Genomic DNA, 20,535 nt, shown 5'->3' on the forward strand with positions numbered 1-20,535 from the left:
GTGGGGGCTCGCAAATGTGACCACGATAGGCGTTCCAACCTCCCCAAACCCTGCTCCACTTTTTAGGACACCCTCGGTGGATATACACTGACTTTTCGGCCATCATTGCCATGCCATATCTTTGCACCATTGATTGAGAGTAGGGCTAAGCCTGGATCCCCAGCGTTGTGCAATATTGCGCTTTGCCACTGTCATGCCTAAAGTTACCCAGTCCTGAGGAACCCTGTTTAAATCTGTGGGTTCCCAGATGTTGAGGTGACAGCATCTCGGGTCTGGTAAGATTGTGACATGTGTGACCTGGGAGAGTGTGCGTGTCACCGCCTTCCAGTAGTATACCATTTGGGGGCATAGCCAGATTGTATGATAGAATGTGCCTGCTTCTCCGCATTGCCTGAGACATAGCGGCGTAGCTGCGCGGTGTATTTTATGTAGGAGTGTCCTGGTGTAATACGTGCGGTGGAGAATTTTTAACTGCACTATTCTTACATGTGATGGAATTGCAGCCTCTCTGGGGGACGCATGTGCCTCCCGCCAGTCAGCCTCATCCATGTCTCCCAACTCCAACTCCCACGTGGCCTTTAGTGTTCCTGTGGGATCTGGGCGATTATTTACTATTTTACGGTAGGTCAGCGAAATTGCCTTTTTGTGGAGACGGTCAGTTAAAAGCCTATCCTCTAACGGCGAGGATTCTTCAGGCCTCGCACCCGCTGGCAGGAGGGACTGCAGTGCATGCCTGATCTGCATGTATCAAAATATTTCTGTCTGCGCTAAGCCGTATGTATCCTGCAGGTGGTCAAAGGTAACCACTTCTCCCCTCTGCCACAGGTCCTCAACTTTCGATATCCCTATTAAATCCCAACTATGGAAGCCCTTGGTATTAACCAGCATCCCAAGTCGCTGAGTATCCCATAGCGGCATTGCTAGTGTGACCACCCCTTCCCAGCCCAACGTTCGTTGCGCCTCAAACCATATGCGTAGCGTGTGCGATGTTGGACCTGTAAGATTGCGTCTTTTCTTTTTGTTGTAAAGTGCCTCCATGATTCCAGACGGGCCAGGAGGTGTCTATCCATCCGGAATGCTGGATCTGTTTGGGGGACATGAAGCCACTGGTTGATAGCCACCAGTTGGGAGGCCCAATAGTATACTTTGATGTCTGGGAGTGCGATCCCGCCATCATACCAGCTTTTGGTGAGTTTGTGCATTGCTATACGGTGTGCTTTTCCGTCCCACAGTAGCGTCGTCACTTCTGCATTTATTGCTGCAAAGTAAGTAGCGGGGACAGGGAATGGTGTGTTCTGTAATGCGTATAAAAACCTGGGCAGTGCCATCATCTTAAAGAGGGCAGCCCGTCCCAGTAGCGTTAATGGCAGTGCCCGCCAATACTTGACGTCTTTTTTTAAATCTCGCCTGGGGCTGTGTCAAGTTTTTTTCAGTAAACTGTGCATGGTCATGTGTCACAAATATCCCAAGGTACTTAAACCCGTCTGTGACTATCTGAAGCGTGCCCCCTCGCGGGAGCCGCGGTGGGGAGCCATGCAGAATATAGAGAAGCGACTTGTCCCAGTTTATGGTGTACCCTGACACCCGTCCATAAGCAGCACAGATATCCAAGAGGCAGTTGATGGATCGTACTGGGGATGCTAAGTATAATAATTTGTTGTCCGCATACAGCGAAATACGGTCCTCCCAGTCACCGGTCCATCGCAGCCCTCGTATCGCCAGTCCTGCCTGATCCATGCCGCCAGAGGTTCCAGTACAATTGCAAATAGGAGTGGCGATAGCGGACAGCCTTGTCTCGTCCCTCTACCCAGTGGGAATTCAGCCGACAGATTCACTACCACCTGCGCCACGGGTTGCGTATACAGTAGCTGAATCCATGCACATAATTTCGGCCCGAATTCCATATGTTTAAGGACAGCAATCAGGAAAGGCCACTCCACCAAGTCAAACGCCATTCTCGCATTTAGCGAGAGTATGGCCGCATCCTCTACTATAGTCGCCAAAAGACCTCTTTCGCTACGGATTCCCTCCCTACCATCCTTTAACAGCGCCCCTCAAGTTTCCAAAACCACTCTCTCTCACACATGCATTTCTTTTGTTTTCTAGCACAACTCATGCCAGTGTAGGGTGTCACAGCACTTTAGATCACACATACACACACTACACAGAGACAATGAATCATACATGTGTAAATCAGTGTATAGGAAAGGTTACATAAGACAGGTGACTACAAGGTGTAGGAGTCACATGTCATCCATACTGGTAGGCAGTATATTTTAAGAGTGCTTGGTCTGAAGAAGCACAAACTCAGGATTTAAAAACAGAACACCATAGTTGGGGGTTCTCTTTAATAATAATAATAATAATAATACATTTTTACCCAAATTAACCCTTTTTGTGACAGTAGGATAATGAAAGGCTGGGTAAGAAAACAATGTTTTAACCTATATCTTGCAGTGTGCATGGTGCACATCGATGACAGTTCATAGGTCGCTGTGTTATATTAGGATTTTAACTTATAAACTCAAGTAACAAAAGGATCTCTGTGACAAACGCAGTAACGCACTGAACTATTTACATTATATGCACTTCTGTGATCTGCATGGTGCACGATCTTTGCAGCAGGCATATTTAACCCTCTGCGCGACCTTATTGAGCAATCAAAACTTCCATTAGACAACACTCCGATCTCTCTCCACCATGAATATTAATCACAGCATTATATTGACATTTTTACTGTTGCCTGGAAATTGCTGGAGGCAAAGAATTTGCAGCAGGTGCTTTTACATCCACAATATATTGTGGAAACATGGCTTCCCCCACCCGAAGTCAGCGCCTGGTGCAGTGGCACCGTTCGAACCACCCTAGTGCCGACCCTGGATTCAGAGGTCTACCTGGATACACATAGCATAAGTGAAGCACACAATCTGTGGCGGATTGGGGGGGGGGGGTACCGACAGAAGCAGTGAACTGCGGACACAAACGCGCAACCCCTCTACAATCCCTGTGCGACGGATAGCGCTGCTAGCATCACCAAACACCCTCTCCAGGAGCTAGCTTATTGCCAGGGGCCCTCTAGAGCAGCCCTCGCCCCACACGGGTCCTTGACCCCACACCCAACCCTTGCCATCTCTCAAGACAGACTGGAGATTCGCCTGGCACCATACTTCTAGCGGCCCCTCAAACACCTTACAAAATTCTTTAACAGACACGGTTTGTGGTTGGTCTGTAGAAAGACCTGGCCTTCGTAGGCTCTCAGCTCAATCAGCCAGTGTCACCCTGAGTCGATGTGTGTGCCAGTGATGGCAAGCGGCACCACCACCCCACTGCACGACAGTGCCCCGCTCTGGTACCACCCGGGCACCCACACCGCCGACAGCCCGGGTCCACCAGCCTCATCCTCTACCAGGAACCGGAGGCCACTTGTACAGCGCCAAGTGCGAGGCGAGCCAGCTAGCGCTGCCGGTGCTATTAACCCGCAAACTGGTACTTTTGTTACTGACCGACCTTGGAAGTATAAAAAGCTGAACTGGCCCCGCCGAGATCCTCCCTTCTAGATCAGTGAGAGAGACATGCACATTTTCTTAAGTATGTACAAGCACCACTCGCATTCGCAAGTAAGCACACACGCCAATACACTGAGTACCACCTGTGCACACACACACACTGTGACGTGCACACACACACAGATCATTAGCCACCCGCAGTGCACGTACTCAGTACTGAGGCAGCATTCTCTGCACGCCCACTCTTCAGAGGTCATGGGAAGTATACTTAGTGTCCTCGTTTGTGTGCACACGTTCTAAGGAGAAGCATAAAAAAGGTCAGAGAGCATTGTTCCGCAAGCGCACTCTGCAATGCACGCACATTCACAAGTGCGCATGCGTGTGCCTGGATGGCTTAAATGTGTGGATGTGTCTGAGGGTTGGTGGTTGGATGGGTGGTTGTCTGGCGGTGGATGGATGAATGCATGAACGTGCGAGGGTGGGTGTGTGGATGGATGAAAGGATGGTTTTATAGATGTGTGTCTGAGGGTGGGTGGGTGGTTAGAAGGGTGGATGGATGAATGAATGGATGTGTGTGTGTGTGTGTGTGTGTGGATGGATTGTCGGGCGGACTGGTTCGGTTCAGATTCACCCGCATCACTCTGCACGCACTCAGTGCCATTTAGGATATATGGTTCAAACGGGAATGAATGTTATTTACTTAGCCACTCCCTCGCAGTGATTTTTCTACAGACGCCTATTCCTTCCGTTGCGTGTTCACTGTAAGTCTTTTCTGAACCCCCCTGATGCTGGTGAGTCTTGGAATTTCCTGCACGCGCGGGTCCTGCATTTGTAGGTCGCTGGCCCCAGACATTCCTAAGGGGTGCTATCTGCTCACGGCTCTTTGTCGGGGCCATTGCAGCTCATGGGTTCCAATCTTGTGCTAATATGACCACTTTCACACGACTCCTGGAAAGAATGAGCCGATTACAATGTTTCGCTTCCTCGTGGTTTCTTGCGTGAGCAGGCGCCAGCGCCGGCAGCCAAACGGGCTTTCTGCCTGAGGGCGAAAAAACGTAAGGAGAGAGGTTTTGTTGAGAGGAGGGCAGGTGAAACCCGAGCAAGTACAGAGGAGGAAAGGGGGATCGAGCGTGAGGCCAGGACACAAAGCTGTTTCCCGTCCAGGCGCGTTCACATCTCCTGTCTGAGATGATCTGGAGCCGACGGAGCTGTACACGTGCACATCGCCTGTCCGGGCGCGCACATGTCCTGTCCCCCTTCTGGAGACGCCATGCGCATGCACATCGCCTGTCCAGACGCGCACATATCCTGTCCCCCTTCGGCCAAGAAACTGACAACAATAGGTCTCGCCAAGGCGTGCAGCGCACGTGCGCTGCGTCGCTAGGCGAGACCTAAAAAGGATGTAATTTCATTTCCAAGGGGAAGTCTTGTTCCTCTTTCCCCACTTTAGTGTCTGGATTCCCTCTCTCCAGTCTCAGAAATGTCAGTAATACACTTCCATTATCTGGAAAAGGAACCTCACCTCCATCTTGTGCACATGAACAGGCCAGGAGCTTTCAAAATAGAACTCACAGGCCTATGTAAGTTCAGCTCCCTCAGACCCTCATGCAGTGTGTAACACTTTTCACACACGATATATGTGCTTGGGAACTTGGCGCTAGCTTTTCGATTCCATCGTTGCCAGCGTAAATGTTTTCGGATAAACACATTTTATTGATTTTCTGTACCAAATAACAAAGCAACAGAGCGTGTAACTCATGTGCGGTATACAGCACCAGGCCTTGGCAATAAAGCAAATGAAAGGAGAAAACAATAGCCATATATTGTTATGAAGGCAATCTAATGTCTTCGTATGACCACCACTTCCCCCAGATCTTCCTATGCTTGTGCGGGCAGTCTCGTGCACTATATATTGGCTCTTCCAGCTTGGCATAGTGGTACATTGCTGCTTTCTATTCGGCCAAAAGAGGGGCTTTGCCAGCCTCCCAGTGTGTTACGATGTCTCGTTTAGCCACCTTGACCCCAATACCCACAAGTGTGTGTTCTCCTCTAGGACCAGTCACATCATCATGGATGCCCAGGAGTGCAATGCGTGTGGTACAGTCGATTAAGCGCTCTACAATGCAGGATAGTGTGACAAATATTTCCTGTCAATAGTGTTTGATAATGGGACATTCCCAAACCATATGTAAGAATCCACAGTATTTGGGCCGACATCTGGGGCAGCTCACTGCAGTCACCACCTCTATATGTTGTAAAGGGCTAGGGGAAATGTAGGCCATGTGGAGGTTCTTGAGCTCGATAAGACAAAGGCGTGAGGAGAGAGCTCTTTGGGCCATCCTAGCATATCACCAATTGCTCTCGTCCAGTGGTTGTACCCAGTTCACCCAGCACTCTAGAAGGGCTCCAAGCTGGTCAAGTGCGTCAGCTATAGGGGTTTTGTAGAGGATGGAGATAGCGCCATGAACCAGAGGTCCGAAGGTGATTTTGGGCTCTAGGGGGTAATGTTCTGGCAAATCAGTTAGTGTGGGCTGGTGTGCCATTAGGGCATGACTTAATTGTGAACATTTGTAGAAATTAGATTTATGTAATGTGATGTCTGCCTGGAGGTCCGCAAAGGACTTCATGAGTGAGACACCCCACACATCACCCAGCTTGGAAATGCTAATTAAGTCCGAGCACTTGAAGGCTTGTATTCGGGCAGAACGTGCAAGCCGCATACCATGCCGCAGGGGCGTTTCTTGTGTGGGTTTGTGGTTCTTCAGATCCAGCATAGAGCTGCTCTCCAGCATAGGCACATACGTTATCTCTGGAAGTGATCAGGGGAGTGGGTTCCTGTATAGCAGCCCCTCTATGTGAGAACGGTTGATCATTGACACCTCATGCCAGAAGGCCGGATCCTCATGGCCACCAAAGATCCAGTCATTAATAACTTGGATCTGGGATGCCCATTAATAGAGACTCAGGTCAACTATGGCCATCCCGCGGTCTTTTGTAAACTGTATGCATTTATGACGTTTTGTTTTATCTTCGTAATGCCTGTACCTCCCTTGGCGAGCTGTGTAAACCACATTTGGGAAATGAGAAAGGGGAAGTTTTACATTATATGTAGGAGCCTAGGTAGGAGCATTACTTTAAAAAGGGCCACGTCGTCCGTGTAGAGCGCTATGCGGTCTTCAAGGCCGTCATGCCGCCAGAAGCCTCAGTATTGTGCATCGCACCTGATCCACACCGCTAGAGGCTCAATTTCCAGTGTAAACAGGAGCAAGGAGAGGGGGCAGCCCTGCCGGTTGCCCAACACAATGAGAAACGTGGGGGATAAAATACCATTAACTCTCACTTGTACTCTTAGTTTGGCATAAAGTATTTTGACAAAGGCGAGGAAGTGTGGTCCAAAACCCATCCGATTAAGAACCTAAAAAGAAAGGACCAGTCAAATGCTTTTTTGAAATCCAGCAGCAGTAGTGTTGCATGGTCCGGGAGTATGTGGGGGTGGGCAAGTGCTGCATGGGGTGGTGCAGTGGTGTGTACTGCGATGTGGCATAAAGCCACATTGGTCCGTATGAACAAGGGTTGTAATTACTGTTGGCAGTCTGCTTGTCAGTATTTTGGTGTAGATTTGTAACTCAGTATTGATCAATGAAATTGGTCGATAGGAGGAACAGACCCCTGGGTCACGGCCTGCGAGTTGCAAGCCAATGGAGCACATTACTGGTTTTGTCCCCTCATTCATAGACCTGTGTTTGGGTGGCTTTCCATCATTTTTTACCTACTCGAGGCAGTGTTGATGCAAGGAGGCATGATGCATTACAAGCAGCTTTTTGGAGAATATTCATCTTGTCAATGGTACTCATGCTCAAGGCACAGCAAAGTGTTCTCATGATCCACTATTTTTTGGGAGTCTGGCCTTGTATTGCCCATGTGTGTATGCCTTCGCCTTACCCTGCAGGACCGCCTTTCCAGCAGGAAAGTTTCTGGTCTGTCAGCCGAGCCCTGGTTTATCACATAGTAGGCTTTCAGCCCCGTAGGAGGTACCAGGAACACTGGGTGTCTGTTAGGTAACAGGCTTTCAACTGCCACATAAGAGGTGCAGCCCTGACACTGTCTGACCCCGGTGCATTATACTGGTGCATGGTCTAAAAAGCCTCTCGTAAGGATGTCTGCCCCTGTTGTTATAGCCATGTTTGTTGCTGGCATAAAAAGGTGGACTAGCCGAGAGGCATCCATGCGCTGCCAAGACGTGTCTATATGCGCTCTTGCGGAAGCAATGTTCTCCAGAGATCGAGACTGTTGGTCCACTCTAATGGGGAGTGCCCACGTGAGCCCAGAAACATTGGTACCAGATACTCGCAGTTGGGCTCGTAGGGCAGGGGACACGATTGTACACAACAGTGATTGTTTAAAATAATAGCGTCTGTGTTTTGCCTAGTTGCTGTCTGCACTGATTTTGTCCTCTTTGTGCAAGCAGTCTTACATTGCAGTTGGTATGTAACCAACGTATAAATTGCTGCTTTCTGGTCTGTGTGAGTACGCACTGCTGCTTACTGTGATTAGGCTATCCTGTTTTAGGTTTAAACCTATAATAACTGATAAAATCCGACTAAAAGGGAAACAGCCCTCTTCAGTGTAAGCTGCAGAACCTCAAACTAAAATGCTGTTCAAAGAAAAGAGAATGAGAGAATATTTCATTTGTTTTCTTTCCGATGGTGCCAACACAATACAACTTTTTATGCAAGATAGCAGCAAGAAAGACTTGTCTAAGATTATTTCGCGTGAGTTTTGCTGCTACGGGATGTCACAAAAATATTTTTTCGCATTCCTTTTGTTTCCTCCAATAGTTTGTGCTTTGGTGCAGGATTTAGAAGCAAGTTTTAGGTCTGTTCTAAATATTTTATACACTGTAGAGGATCTAGGATAATTAAACCCATCTTTTGACGGTGTTGATTTCCTTCATAAAAATTGTGGCCACTATGTACCACTACATTTATCCACAGACATATAATGGGCAATCATTTTGATACATCAGCCTCCTTTCCTAACAAGTCAGTATTGATAGGCGGTCAACTACCGAACACCCCAGGCTTTAACCATTCAATTCAAAGTGTAGTGAAATGTACCTGTGCAAAGAGTTTATGGAGAAGTGACTTGCATGGCTCTCACAAGGTATTTTTTACCCAGAAGCCCTGTCAAACTTTAAACTTTGGCTAAAACACACATATTTTCCTCACTTTTGTGTGGGTGAAGTTCTGGAATCTGCAGGGAGCCACACATTGTTTACCATCTCCCGATTAAAAATGGTACCTCACTTGCGTGGGTAGGCCTAGTGCCAGTGCCAGGAAATGGCCCAAAACGCAATGTGGCGACACCAGCATTTCCTGTCAAAAAAAGTACCTGATTTGGCCATGGCAGTAGCTGCGATATATGGGTCCAGGATCAGGGAAACCTACCAAACCCAGACATTTCTGAAAAATTGACACCCTTGGAAGTTGAGGATGGTACACCTCATACACATTTGTCTTATCTGCATATCCCTGCCAACCTCAAACTTTCCTAAAATCTCACACTTTCCTTACATTTTTGTGACGTCAACTTCCAAAATCAACCGAGATCCACAAAATTGATACCACCTTGCGTTCCCCCACTTGTCCCGATGAGAAGGGTTAATGGGAGTCCACTGCCAGGACTCCCATTGACCCTGGTTTGATCTGTCCATGACGCAGGCACTTGACCTAGTCACACGAGTGGGTAACGTTTTATTGGGACTAGTGGGGGAATGCTGGATGGATCCCTGCTGATTTCCGAAGTTGGAGTCACAGAAATGCAATGAAAATGTGCAAATTAGGCATAGGTTGGGGTTTCAGGGCATTGTGGGCAAGAAACCATTGTGGGATTCAAGCGTAGCACACCATCCTGGCTTCTTCTGGGTGTCTAGTCTTCAGAAATGTCTGGGTTTAGTAGGTTTCCCTGGGTGGCCGCCCAACCCGGGCACAAATACTACTGCTACCCCTATTGCTGGATTTTCCATGTTGCGTGGAATGCTCCTGAGCACCAATTCAGTGAAATTAGCCAATTGACTCATTTCACTTTCAATTTAAGTGGGATTAAACTGAGCACCCTGCAGAGACAATGGGGCTAGCAAAGAGGCGAATTGCGATTCACTGACTGAGTCCTGATCCACCCCAACACGGGAGATGGATTAAAGATATGGTAGAGTGGGCCTTTGCAGAGTCAGTGAGGATGAAAAAGGTGAGAAAAGATGAGAAACTTGAGGATGACGTGAGGTCCTGGCACTTAATGATTGCAGACCTGTCTAAAGAGAAGGATTCCCAGAGAGAGAAGAGCCTCCCTCCCAATCAACCCAGGAAGAGACGGGACCCAACATACAATAATGGAGAATACGGATAGTTGAAGCACAGGATTGAATGGATGGCCATCGAACCCCGAAGTGAACGGGGCTACCCATGACCAGGGGGAGGAGGGATAGGGAGATGGGTACGTTTGTTTTTTGGTTCACTTGTTCACAGTTTTTGTTAGCAAATTTCAGGCGGACTAGAAAGTAATATTGACACAGATGTTCTGCGGTTTTCTATTGTAATGAAGCACCCCAATAGGGGTAACATCCTATGTTTTACAAATATGTAATCAGATTGATTGAAATCAAGCACATTGTATCTAAGGTGTTATGCTAATTTGGGAAAGTGTTGTGGTTAACCAAATGTCAATAAAAAAGATTCATTACACTTTCAATTTGAGTGGCAGTAACAACAGTTTGCCATGCAAGCTGATAGTCCTTTCACCAAAAGAAAAAAATATGATTCTGGCTGCTCGGGACGCTTTTCCCCAGCAGCCGAACATGAAAAACAAAAAAAAGAAAACCCTCTGATGCGAGCAGTAGAGGGTCCTTTACAGCCCCCCTGAGAGTCAGCCAATGCCGTCAGATGCACTGGGGAGCTAGTGCAGGCATCACCCGTTGGTCGACACCCACACTTAAAAGGCTAATTCTTAAAGTTTCAGGTGTCTTGGATTGAAGGAATACATTTTAATCTGGTGTCATTCAAAATGTAAAAGATTTGGCAAGGTACAATGCTGTTGGAAGGGTTGACCACCCCTACAATGTCGCAGTATTCAGTAAGGAGTAGTTGAATGATCTTCAGCTGTGTCCAGGAATTTGCTTATTAAGTTTGAATATACTGCTACTTTTTTTAAACCATATATAGTCCTATAAACCAGACAGTCCTGAAAGAGTAGGTATGAGAGGCAGGGTCGGACTGGCCGTAGCAGGCACGGGGCGTTTTCCCGGGAGGCCAGAAGGGTGGGGGTCGGTTTTGTAGCAGTGCTGTAATATGGGCCCCTTGTAACAAAAGCGCAGCAGCAGTTTCCCACCAGCACAAATTGAGGAAACCTTTTCACCATCAAAGCGCAATGCTATGGGCTTGTTTATGCTAGTCGTCTTTCTATGCTGAGCAAGTTTATGTAACCTCCCATATATGGAATTAACTACATCAGTATTGTTATTTGGTTGAGAAAGCACTAGCCGTTTTCATTTTTTGTAGATTGTTTATCTTGTGTTTTTCAGAAGGAGTCTTACATTTGTTTAGTTTAAAGCAAGTTATTATTTGAATGCAGTTATTCTTGACATTTTTTCTCTTTTTCTATTTTAGCCTTGATCCAGAACAGAAGGAAATGTTAATTGAAGTGATTGAAAAGCTTTTGAAGGACAAAAGCACGGTATGTTTCAGCAATGTGTCAGTGCGTTGCTTCTAGTTTTACGAAGATCAGAATTAGTGGTAGAAGAAAGCTTTCGAATATATGCGCCACATATTCTAATATTTTTTCTGTTCGTCAAAACTTCCATCTGTATAATTGGGTACTTATCTATTGTTATTTTCATGGTACTGCCAAACGGTTAAATGTATGTTTATCCATCTGTTGAATCCATATGCATTCAAATACAAGCTTAATTGTGTCTAATATAGTTTTGCTTTTTGAATGTCAAGTGGAAATAGTATTATGGAAAGTGTATTTTCAAATGGACCGCTCTGGTTTGTAACACAGCACATTTACAGAAAAGATAGTCTGCTCAAGTACACCTGGTTGTTAGGGGATATTCATTATTTCCACATAATTAAAAGAAGCTATTTGTCACACCTTACTGTAGTACCTCTTATGAAGAGAGTGTTTGCAATCTCTACAACCCACCGACCCAAACAACGGGCAACGATGTGATCCTTTTACATTGAGAATATCTTGCTGTTGCTGTTTTTTACTATGCTTATGGATTTGTCTGTGGCTGCTCAGTGCTTTTTAGGTTGAAGCCTACCGTACAGCGTTGTGAGTTGCGAAAGACATCTTGGGGACATTGAGAAAGCGTCCCTCGGAATACATTCTGCCCATAGCTTATCATTGACTTTGTGGTTTGTAACTCACATTTCCTTGCTTTCTATTTCATTGCTCTATTTGTTTTAGGCTGTGTAACTTGAGTTCATTCTTCCCTTGCCCAAATCGTGTTTACTGTATCCTTCCAAGATTTCACTTCCTGTAAACAGGCTTTTACATATTGTTCAAATCTTGTCACATTTGCTGTGAATATTAATCTCCCCATGGAGCCCACTAATGTCCCTGCTGTGCTCCAGTTTACAAGCTGTAACATAACCCTTAAAACAGGCCTGCAGGGAGGAGGTGCACGCACTTTCTGTGGCAAGAAATATTCACATCAAGGTTCTTTTATCAAAGCACTGTTGGCTTTTGCTTAATGTGACCCTCCAGTGCCGTGGCTTTCAAACTTTTTAATGCCGACCCCTGGGTACAAAAAACAAAAAATCATCAGGCACCCCCTTGAATATTTCACATTTATTTTGTTAAATTGGCAATGTTTAAATATGTCTAAACATATTTAAACATTAGCTCTGGTACCCTTTTTACACATTCTCCCAGTCAGGATATTAATGGCAAAAGATGTTAGTGGTGGCCCATTGCGAAGTGGCTTACTGCCGATTATTTTAATCATGTAAACCAAAGTGGGCCCTCCCCCAGTTCGAAGCCCACTGCTCTAGTGAATGTCTAATGATCTTTCTGTTTACAGTCAGCGGGTCAGAGTACCAAACCCTTTTAATAATAACACGTATTGGTAAGACATAAGCGGTTGCCTACGCAATTACACTTAATGAGTAATAGCCTCCGCGTGTGCAACATGCAGTGGCAGCAGCCTCTGCACGGGGGTGATGGGCACGGGGGATAGGTTGGGAGAGGGGAGGCATGATATAAAAATAAAAAATTAACTTACTTCCTTCGCCGCCGCACGTCTCTCCTCTCTCCTCGCAGAGCAAGATGGCACCTAGGCCCCCGTACTCACCCAGCCACTCATGAGGCTGCAGGAGCAGCGTCGTGATTGGTCTGAGAGGCTGTTTCGGCCGCTCAGGCAGTAACTGGGAGGCTGGGCATGTTCTCCTCAAGTGCACATGACTGTTTGGGTGGCCCCAGAGAGCAGGCCAAGCAATCATGTGCACTTAGTGAGGGAGTGCAAACCACTCCTGCTCCCTCTGACGGCGGCGAGCCCAGCTCTGCCCCACCCGACCTGGTTGGAGTCAGAGTCTTACAAAGTAGAATAACTTCTTGTATTATAATGATTTTTTTTGCACCGCTCAAGGAGCAGTGGGGTGACGCTCCTCCTCCTTAGGAGAGGAGCCGCTACTGGCAACTTGTCAGTAGCACGGTGCCATAAAACCTAGACAACACAGATTACTGCTTTCCAGAAAAATACAAACAGGAGCCAAGAAACAACTACATAATTTACACTACAGCCTTAAACATCCTGCCTATGTCAAAACATAGTTTTTATACTATTTGCTGGATGCGTTTGTTGTCAGCAATGAAATTGGTCAACATTTTCCTCTGAATCAACAACAGCCTACCACCAGGGCCGACTTAACCACTTTTGGCAACTGGTACAACACTCTATGCCACTTCACACTATGCCTCTCTACTCTGTGCGAGTGCACTCTACCTCACTCTTCCCTTCACCACTGCACTCTACACCACTCCAGTCTAGGCCACTCCACTATGCACCATTCCACTCTATGCCTCTGGACTCTTTACTGCACCACTCCTCTTCACCGTACTCTGGAACAATTTACTCTGCGCCACTCCGCTTTATGCGGCTACTCTATGCTACTGCACTCTACCCTGCACCGCTCCACTCTACCCTGCACCGCTCCACTCTACCCTGCACCGCTCCACTCTACCCTGCACCGCTCCACTCTACCCTGCACCGCTCCACTCTACCCTGCACCGCTCCACTCTACCCTGCACCACTCCACTCTACCCTGCACCACTCCACTCTACCCTGCACCACTCCACTCTACCCTGCACCACTCCACTCTACTCTGAATCAATCTACTCTGTCACTGCACTCTGAGCCACACTACTCGACACTGCTACACTCTGTACCACTCTACGCCACTGCATTCTACTCTGCACCACTATTTTCACACTGCCCTCTACGCCACTCTGCTATACGCCACTGCACTCTATGCCAATGAACTCCACACCAGTTTACTCAAAACTAATGCAACTGAGATTTTCTCTCTAATATCAATGGGTAGAATAATTTTCTCCCCTCTACAGATAAATATGTTGTCAACATTTAGTTAATCACGCACCTACCAGAAAGCTTTCATTTCTCCGGCAATTTCACGTCTACTGATAGTACCCCATCCATTCATAATCTTGGTTTTCACCTCTTTCAACACCTAATCCTTACCATATGCTTCTATCCACTCCTTTTTAGGTCTCGCTGAGTCAGCGCATGCGCTGCTCTGTGAGACATTTTGTAGTGTGCTTTTAAAAGTGCTACCCCAGGCTTCTGCTGGATCTAGCGCTTGCTTTCACACGAGCGTGCACGCGCGCAGCCACCAGCTTGCTCCATGTTACTCTCTCCCGGTTAGTTTGCTTTCCTTCCCTCCACTCACCGTGTTGCTCTCCTTCCCCCCCACGCATTCCCTGCCCTCTGTTGCTTCCGCCGCTCTCCTATTGCTCCCTTCTCCTGTGGCGTTTGTAATCCTGCTGAATCGACTCCCTACATGTAGTGCCCATCTCAGTCTGAAAAGTTTCATTTCTGTGTTACAAACATAAGGACAGGCTTCTCCTACAATACAAGTGCTTCCCGGCTGCCGTTTTATTTTTTGTTTGTACTGGAAGCGCACCTTGGAGCTTTAAAGTCGGCTGCTCTCGTGCTATGCCGTCCCGATTAACTTTCGGCCCTCCCCCACCTTCCGATTGCAAATGAAGCATTTCTCTCCCCCCACCCTTTCCCTGTGCATCAATTGTTCATTTGGTTTCCACTTATATCTTGTCCCCATGACACCCTTGCTTGACGCATGTGCATGCATCTTTAGAGCAGATGGTGGGTGGGATGTGTACTTTCAGCCCAGGGTTCCTATTCATGTAGTGCGGTCACAGTGAATAAATGCCACTGTAGATCCCAGATTCATGATGATCATCGAAAACCAGGCTGCTAAAGGTGCAGTGGGCGGCTGGGTGCAGGAGCCCAGCCCCACCCGCTGCATTGTGTTTGAAAACGAGGGGCATGCAGCTCAGGAACAAGGAGTACCACTTTTATTTATAGAACACCGGGGCAGTAAAATTGCTATACTGCTTTAAACAGTCTTACGACCCGGCTAAAGATGTTTGAAAAATCACTGAAAACGCTTTCAGCATACGAAGCTGCATCGGTCATTGTGGTGTGCACATATTGCTGAAATAAATTGAGATGGCTAGAGAACAGAGATGACTGGGAATATTTGTGATTCACATACTGGCCATGCATGAAAACCGTAGGTTAATGCTGGCAGGAAGACCTGGAGATTTAAACGCTCACCTTTGATGCATGGTAGATCTGGAGATTACGAGTTAAAATGTTGGCAATACTAATTCAGGCTTCCGTAATTAACCCTTCTGAGGCTGGTAACTGCGTGCAAAACATTAGTAAAAGTAAAGTTGCTCCTGTAATTTAGAGCACTTACTTTTGGATAAAGTGTTCTATAAAGCTCTACACACAATTATGATCTATAGTCTTTATTATAGGATCGTTTTAAAACACATAATTACATTAAAATATACATTCAAGGAAATTGCACATCATGTATAGATTTGTGATGTGATACAACGATTGTTAGGGGTTGATTGTGCACCAGGGTACCCTTCTGTGTCCTCATACATGTAGTTGCACATGTACTAACAACATGAGAAGGATGTACATAGAGCACAGATGTCCTGTACTGTTTGGTTAATATGTCTTGTACTGTTAGCTACGCGCCCTTGGGTAATTGTTATTTAATGTAAAACTGGTTTTGTTTCCTTGTTCTTATACTTGAGCACCGCAATAAATAATTTCATGTACACTTCAGCGCTAGTACTCTGACTACACCAGTGCTGTGTCTGTTCACTCAAGCACAAATTCAAGAGGTGTGGGGCGTAAACCCATTCTGTTCACCCACAACACATTTCATAACAACGCACCTGACTTAGGCCACCACATTCTCTAAGAGGCTGCAAGCAGGTACAGAATCACTGAAGCTTCGCTGAGCACTGCAGTGACTCAGTGAGCATTTACACAACGAGCAACAATGGATAGGGAATATATGTTTGTTTTCAACGGAGCATTGACTGTATCATAGTGCTTTTATCTTTAAGCCAGGTTGCACAGCAGCCTGCTTTGCTGTGCAGTGCAACACGTATAAAAATAATTGGCAAATCTAAATGACGTTACATAGGTGAAACCTATTGGTTTTGCCAATGCTAGTTTACTTCTCTGTCTCTCTCGCCCCTCTTGCCATCACTCCAGCTTTCTCCTAATTGTCACTCCCGTGGCTGTCCCCCCTTCACGCTGTGCCTCAAGGCACTCGCTCTTCCCGCGCCCACAGGATTAAATGAATGTTGATCTTTTATTTGTTTGTGTCAAGAGAGGGTTTTACAAATGCAGATGCACGGAAGTGAGCCCTGAAAACGATTGCCAAGCAAATTATGAAACAAGACCATGTAAAATATGGGAAAGTCTCTTTAAAAGTCAAACAAGTGTATTTCTTTAACATGCGGAAGCTTTTTCTTAAGTCACATTTTTACCACTGCACTGAGAGGAACTTTTTTTTGTCCCGCCTTCTCCCCGGAGACAGTACCATTAATGATGTAAGAGGCAAGTCAATTTTCATGTGCTTTGTATGACTGCCATATTCTTTTAAGCACAACATTATAGTCTATTACATAAAACACAATACGATTTTGTATAGCATTGGCATAGCCAATATGTCTCGCCTTTGGGACCTTATAAGTGTTTAGCCATGCAACAGTTGATGTTGTTGCACGAAGGATATTGTGCTGCATAACTAAATACTTATAAGGTCCCTAAAGCGAGACCTGTTGGCTATACCAATGCTTGTTTTGTAAACTGCTGGTTTCTTCATCAGTAAAGATACCAGCTACACAGTACTAATTCCAAGGATCCTGGTCAATGTCTTCGGAGGTAAGGAACATACTATTTAAGAAATATTCTGTATAATGTTTTTACCCTTGGCATATACTGCACTTCTTTCAAAAAATCTTGTAATCTAATGGAAAGTCTTGCAATTCTAGTTGACACGCTGAATAACTCTTCCGTGGTTAACAATTTGGTTAAAGGTTTATGATCGGACCTTAACATGAACTTCCTTCACCAAATGAATTTTCCAAAATGCTCTAGTGCCCACACACACGCTAATGTTTCTCTCTCAATTAGGGAGTACTTATCCTCCATAGGAGACAAAGAACGAGATGAAAACGCAACCACAACCTCTTTGCTTAGTTCACTCTTTTGGGTTAATACGCTGCTCAATCATCTTCCACTGACATCAGTAGTAACCCCTCTATCTGCAGTGGGATCAAAACATGGCAATGTACAATTTACACACTGCATTTCTGTTTTTGAACCTGAACGCTAACAGCCTGAACCCAACCATATCAATTATTTTCCCAGGGAGATATTCGGAGGTTCCAAATGACTGCAGATTGCATTTAAAAAGTACTGCTCCTATATACTTTATGCAGTGATCGTGTATGGAGATCCAGTCAGCAGCCACCTGCACTGAAACTACCCTAAATGATGCCCAACATAATGGTTTATATGTCCCTTCCCTTACAACGTTCAACACTACCTTCTTGCGCCCTTTACTTTTAACGGTCATCTTCCTCACTTTCCTCTGAGGACGACTCCTCTTCATTCTCTCTCCCAAATGCAACCATGGTGGGTTTTTTTCTTTTTCTTTGCACACTCTGTCATAATGTCCTATTATATCACATTCTAAACATTTAGCAGATTTTGCGGGACTCTTCTCAAACATATGCTAAGTGCAAAGTGCTGTCACATCTAAACCAGACAATGGTACTGTTCCCTGCTTTTTCCACACTGTCTCCTTTTTATTTTCTCCTTTCTGTTGTCTGTGAATCTTCCTCCGGTCTGCATAGACTTCTGTTTGATGTCCGACACCTTATTCACAGAGTTTACTACTTTCGTTTATTGTGCAAGTGTAGCCTTGGCGCTACGCTCAGACAAATCTGCTTTCTGTACTTGACACAATGTCTTTAAGATTAGTCTCACCTTCTACCCATAACCTCTACTGATTGGCTTTTTATTTAGTGTACATAATAATCTGCTCTCTTACAAGCTCATCATGCAGATTGGAAAATCGACACTTGATCACCAACTTTTTAAATGCGAATGTAATCCTCAATGCTTTGATGTTTCTGTGGTTTCCTTTGAAAGAAGGCGTGCCAGTTACTGCTCTGCATACCGGGGGTGAGAAATGTTCATCCAAATCCAAAATAGCGTTTTTTGACCGCATCCATATCGCATGCACTCCTCTCAGGTTTCTGCAGCTGATTATAAATATGTAGCCCTTCAGGTCCCAAACAGTACATTCACATTATATTTTTCCCCCTCTCAGCTTACAAGGAACCACTGCTTGCCTCCATATTGGCTATATAGTTTAGGAAATACTTTTTCCAATCACTCAACTGAACGGCTGGTTCCCTGGAGTTGCCTAAAGATCCATAGGTGAACTTAAATGTACTGGATGAGCACCCTCACTGCCTGAATCTGCTGTAACTGCACTGGATGACATTTTGAATAGAAGCTTAAACCAAGTTTTGTAGCACAAAAATGTTCCTCCCAATAACAAAAATCCAGCTGATCATCACAGTGCTGCGTACATCCTTGTTTCTTTTACCATGTAAACACCTGTGAACTATACTGTGTGAATATCTTGTTTGCCATGCTGTCCCAAAATCATTGGACTGTTAATATTCACCCCTAACACCGACTTCGCAGTTCTTTTAAAAAGATGCGCTATGTGAGCACTGTGAGCCAAAACGCTTCTCCTCTTAATGTAAAACAAAAAAACTTAAATGCAACATTTTGCACGTTGTACTGCTGCAAAACGTGCTTGCCTTGCAAAGTAATGAAGACTTTCCCTATGTTGAAAGATGGCCACTGATGCGCCTCCTGGCGTTGAATTCTACAGGAATTTAGGCGTGTATAGTAAGTGCGCTGCGCTTCGCTGCTCGCTGGTTTTTGCAGGTGATATCCCCTAGCATGCGACACCGAAGGCACGCAAGGACCCATGCACTGGCAACCATCTTATAGCGCACACCTGAATAACTGTCAGATACTAAATTTCTCCATAGATTAAAAGTTTAAACGTTTTAGCAGTCAAAAATTACACACAAATCCTCCTCCACTTGGACAAATACATAGTCATAACAGGGTCACTTAAATATGCACAAAAAGCATTCTTACTCCTTATGAAGTGTTCTGACCTGAAATTTACACTGCCTTGCGTCCAGTTTCCCACTTGTCTCCAACATATTGTAGTCAAGATGTACACGGGGATACCTTGACGGGCCGTCCGAGGCCCCTGCACCAGTTCTTATTCTTCTGGCTGAGGTGGGACTCGGGCCACCAGCAGGCAACGCTCACGGCGCAGCATGTGATGTCAGTCCTCCTGTCGCCTCAAAACCAGCTCTGCTCGCCCGCAGTGTGGGATACCTTGACGGGCTGTCCGAGTCCCCCTGCAGCAGTTCTTGTTCTTCTGGCTAGGGTGGGACTCGGTCCTCCAGCAGGTAGAGCTCGGGGCGCTGGAGGTGACGTTAGTCCTCCATTCGCCTCAAGACCAGCTCTGCTCTCCCGCAGCGCGGGCGCAACGGTAACGCACCCGGGCCAAGGGTGGGCCCTGCTGCGCCAGGACGAGGCTGGCCACCCTTCTTGGCCTTCTTCTGCGGGACATCCCTGCAAAAACCACCAGTTGTTGATCGAGGTAAGAGCTTTGGGAAGAGGAAGTCGGCTATGCTGAATACTAAAAAAATCCCCCTGGCCGTAACCATCACTAGCTTTTTGACCATTGCGATGGGGGCGATTAATAGTGCAATTGAGTGTGTGGAGGAGAGGTTGGGAGCCACAAAGAAAGCTATGCAAACTGGCGCTCTGGAAGGAGTTACTAGTGCCCCACAACTCCCGCATCAGGCTGGAATTGATAGGAACTTTGGGGAAATTGGTAACCCATATGTTTTTAATGGTGACTTAGTGATTGTGTCCATTGAAGAGCAGTATACACAGATTGATGCCAGTTGTTCACCACCCCCCAAAAAAGCCAAAGGTATTAATAAGCCACATCTCAAAAGAAAGTTGCCCCCGGCCTCAAAGAAGTTAAGTCCTAGCAAGGGAAATACTGTTATATCTCCCAAAATTAACCCAGTTAAAGAGGTTGTGAATGAGAGTTTGACACATACACAACTCGTAGATATCTTAGATAAAACTTTAACAAGGTTTTTTGATCCAGTGCTGGCCATTCCTAATAGTATTGACACATCCCTGAAAATGTTAATTGGATCAAGTTTAAGCAGCCTGTTCGAGCAAATCTAAAAAGCCAGTGGAACTGACTCAAAGTTTACAGTCTCACACTGCTAATTCAAACCAGGGAAGACTACACGAGGGTGGCCAAACAGA

The 20,535-nt window shown here is 46.0% G+C and overlaps 1 protein-coding gene across 2 annotated transcripts in view; it reads left to right on the top strand.

The window, feature by feature from the left end:
* Positions 1–20,535, top strand: part of AP3B1 (adaptor related protein complex 3 subunit beta 1) — a 1,836,520-nt gene that overhangs the window by 434,499 nt on the left and 1,381,486 nt on the right. For both annotated transcript variants that reach the window (XM_085632261.1, XM_085632260.1), the window contains exon 6: positions 11,168–11,234. In XM_085632261.1, coding sequence (XP_085488387.1) covers positions 11,168–11,234 — 67 coding nt within the window. The remainder of the gene's footprint in view (positions 1–11,167; positions 11,235–20,535) is intronic.

The sequence above is a fragment of the Triturus cristatus genome, chromosome 2_1 (assembly GCF_964204655.1).
Source record: "Triturus cristatus chromosome 2_1, aTriCri1.1, whole genome shotgun sequence".
NCBI classification, from domain to species: Eukaryota; Metazoa; Chordata; class Amphibia; order Caudata; family Salamandridae; genus Triturus; species Triturus cristatus.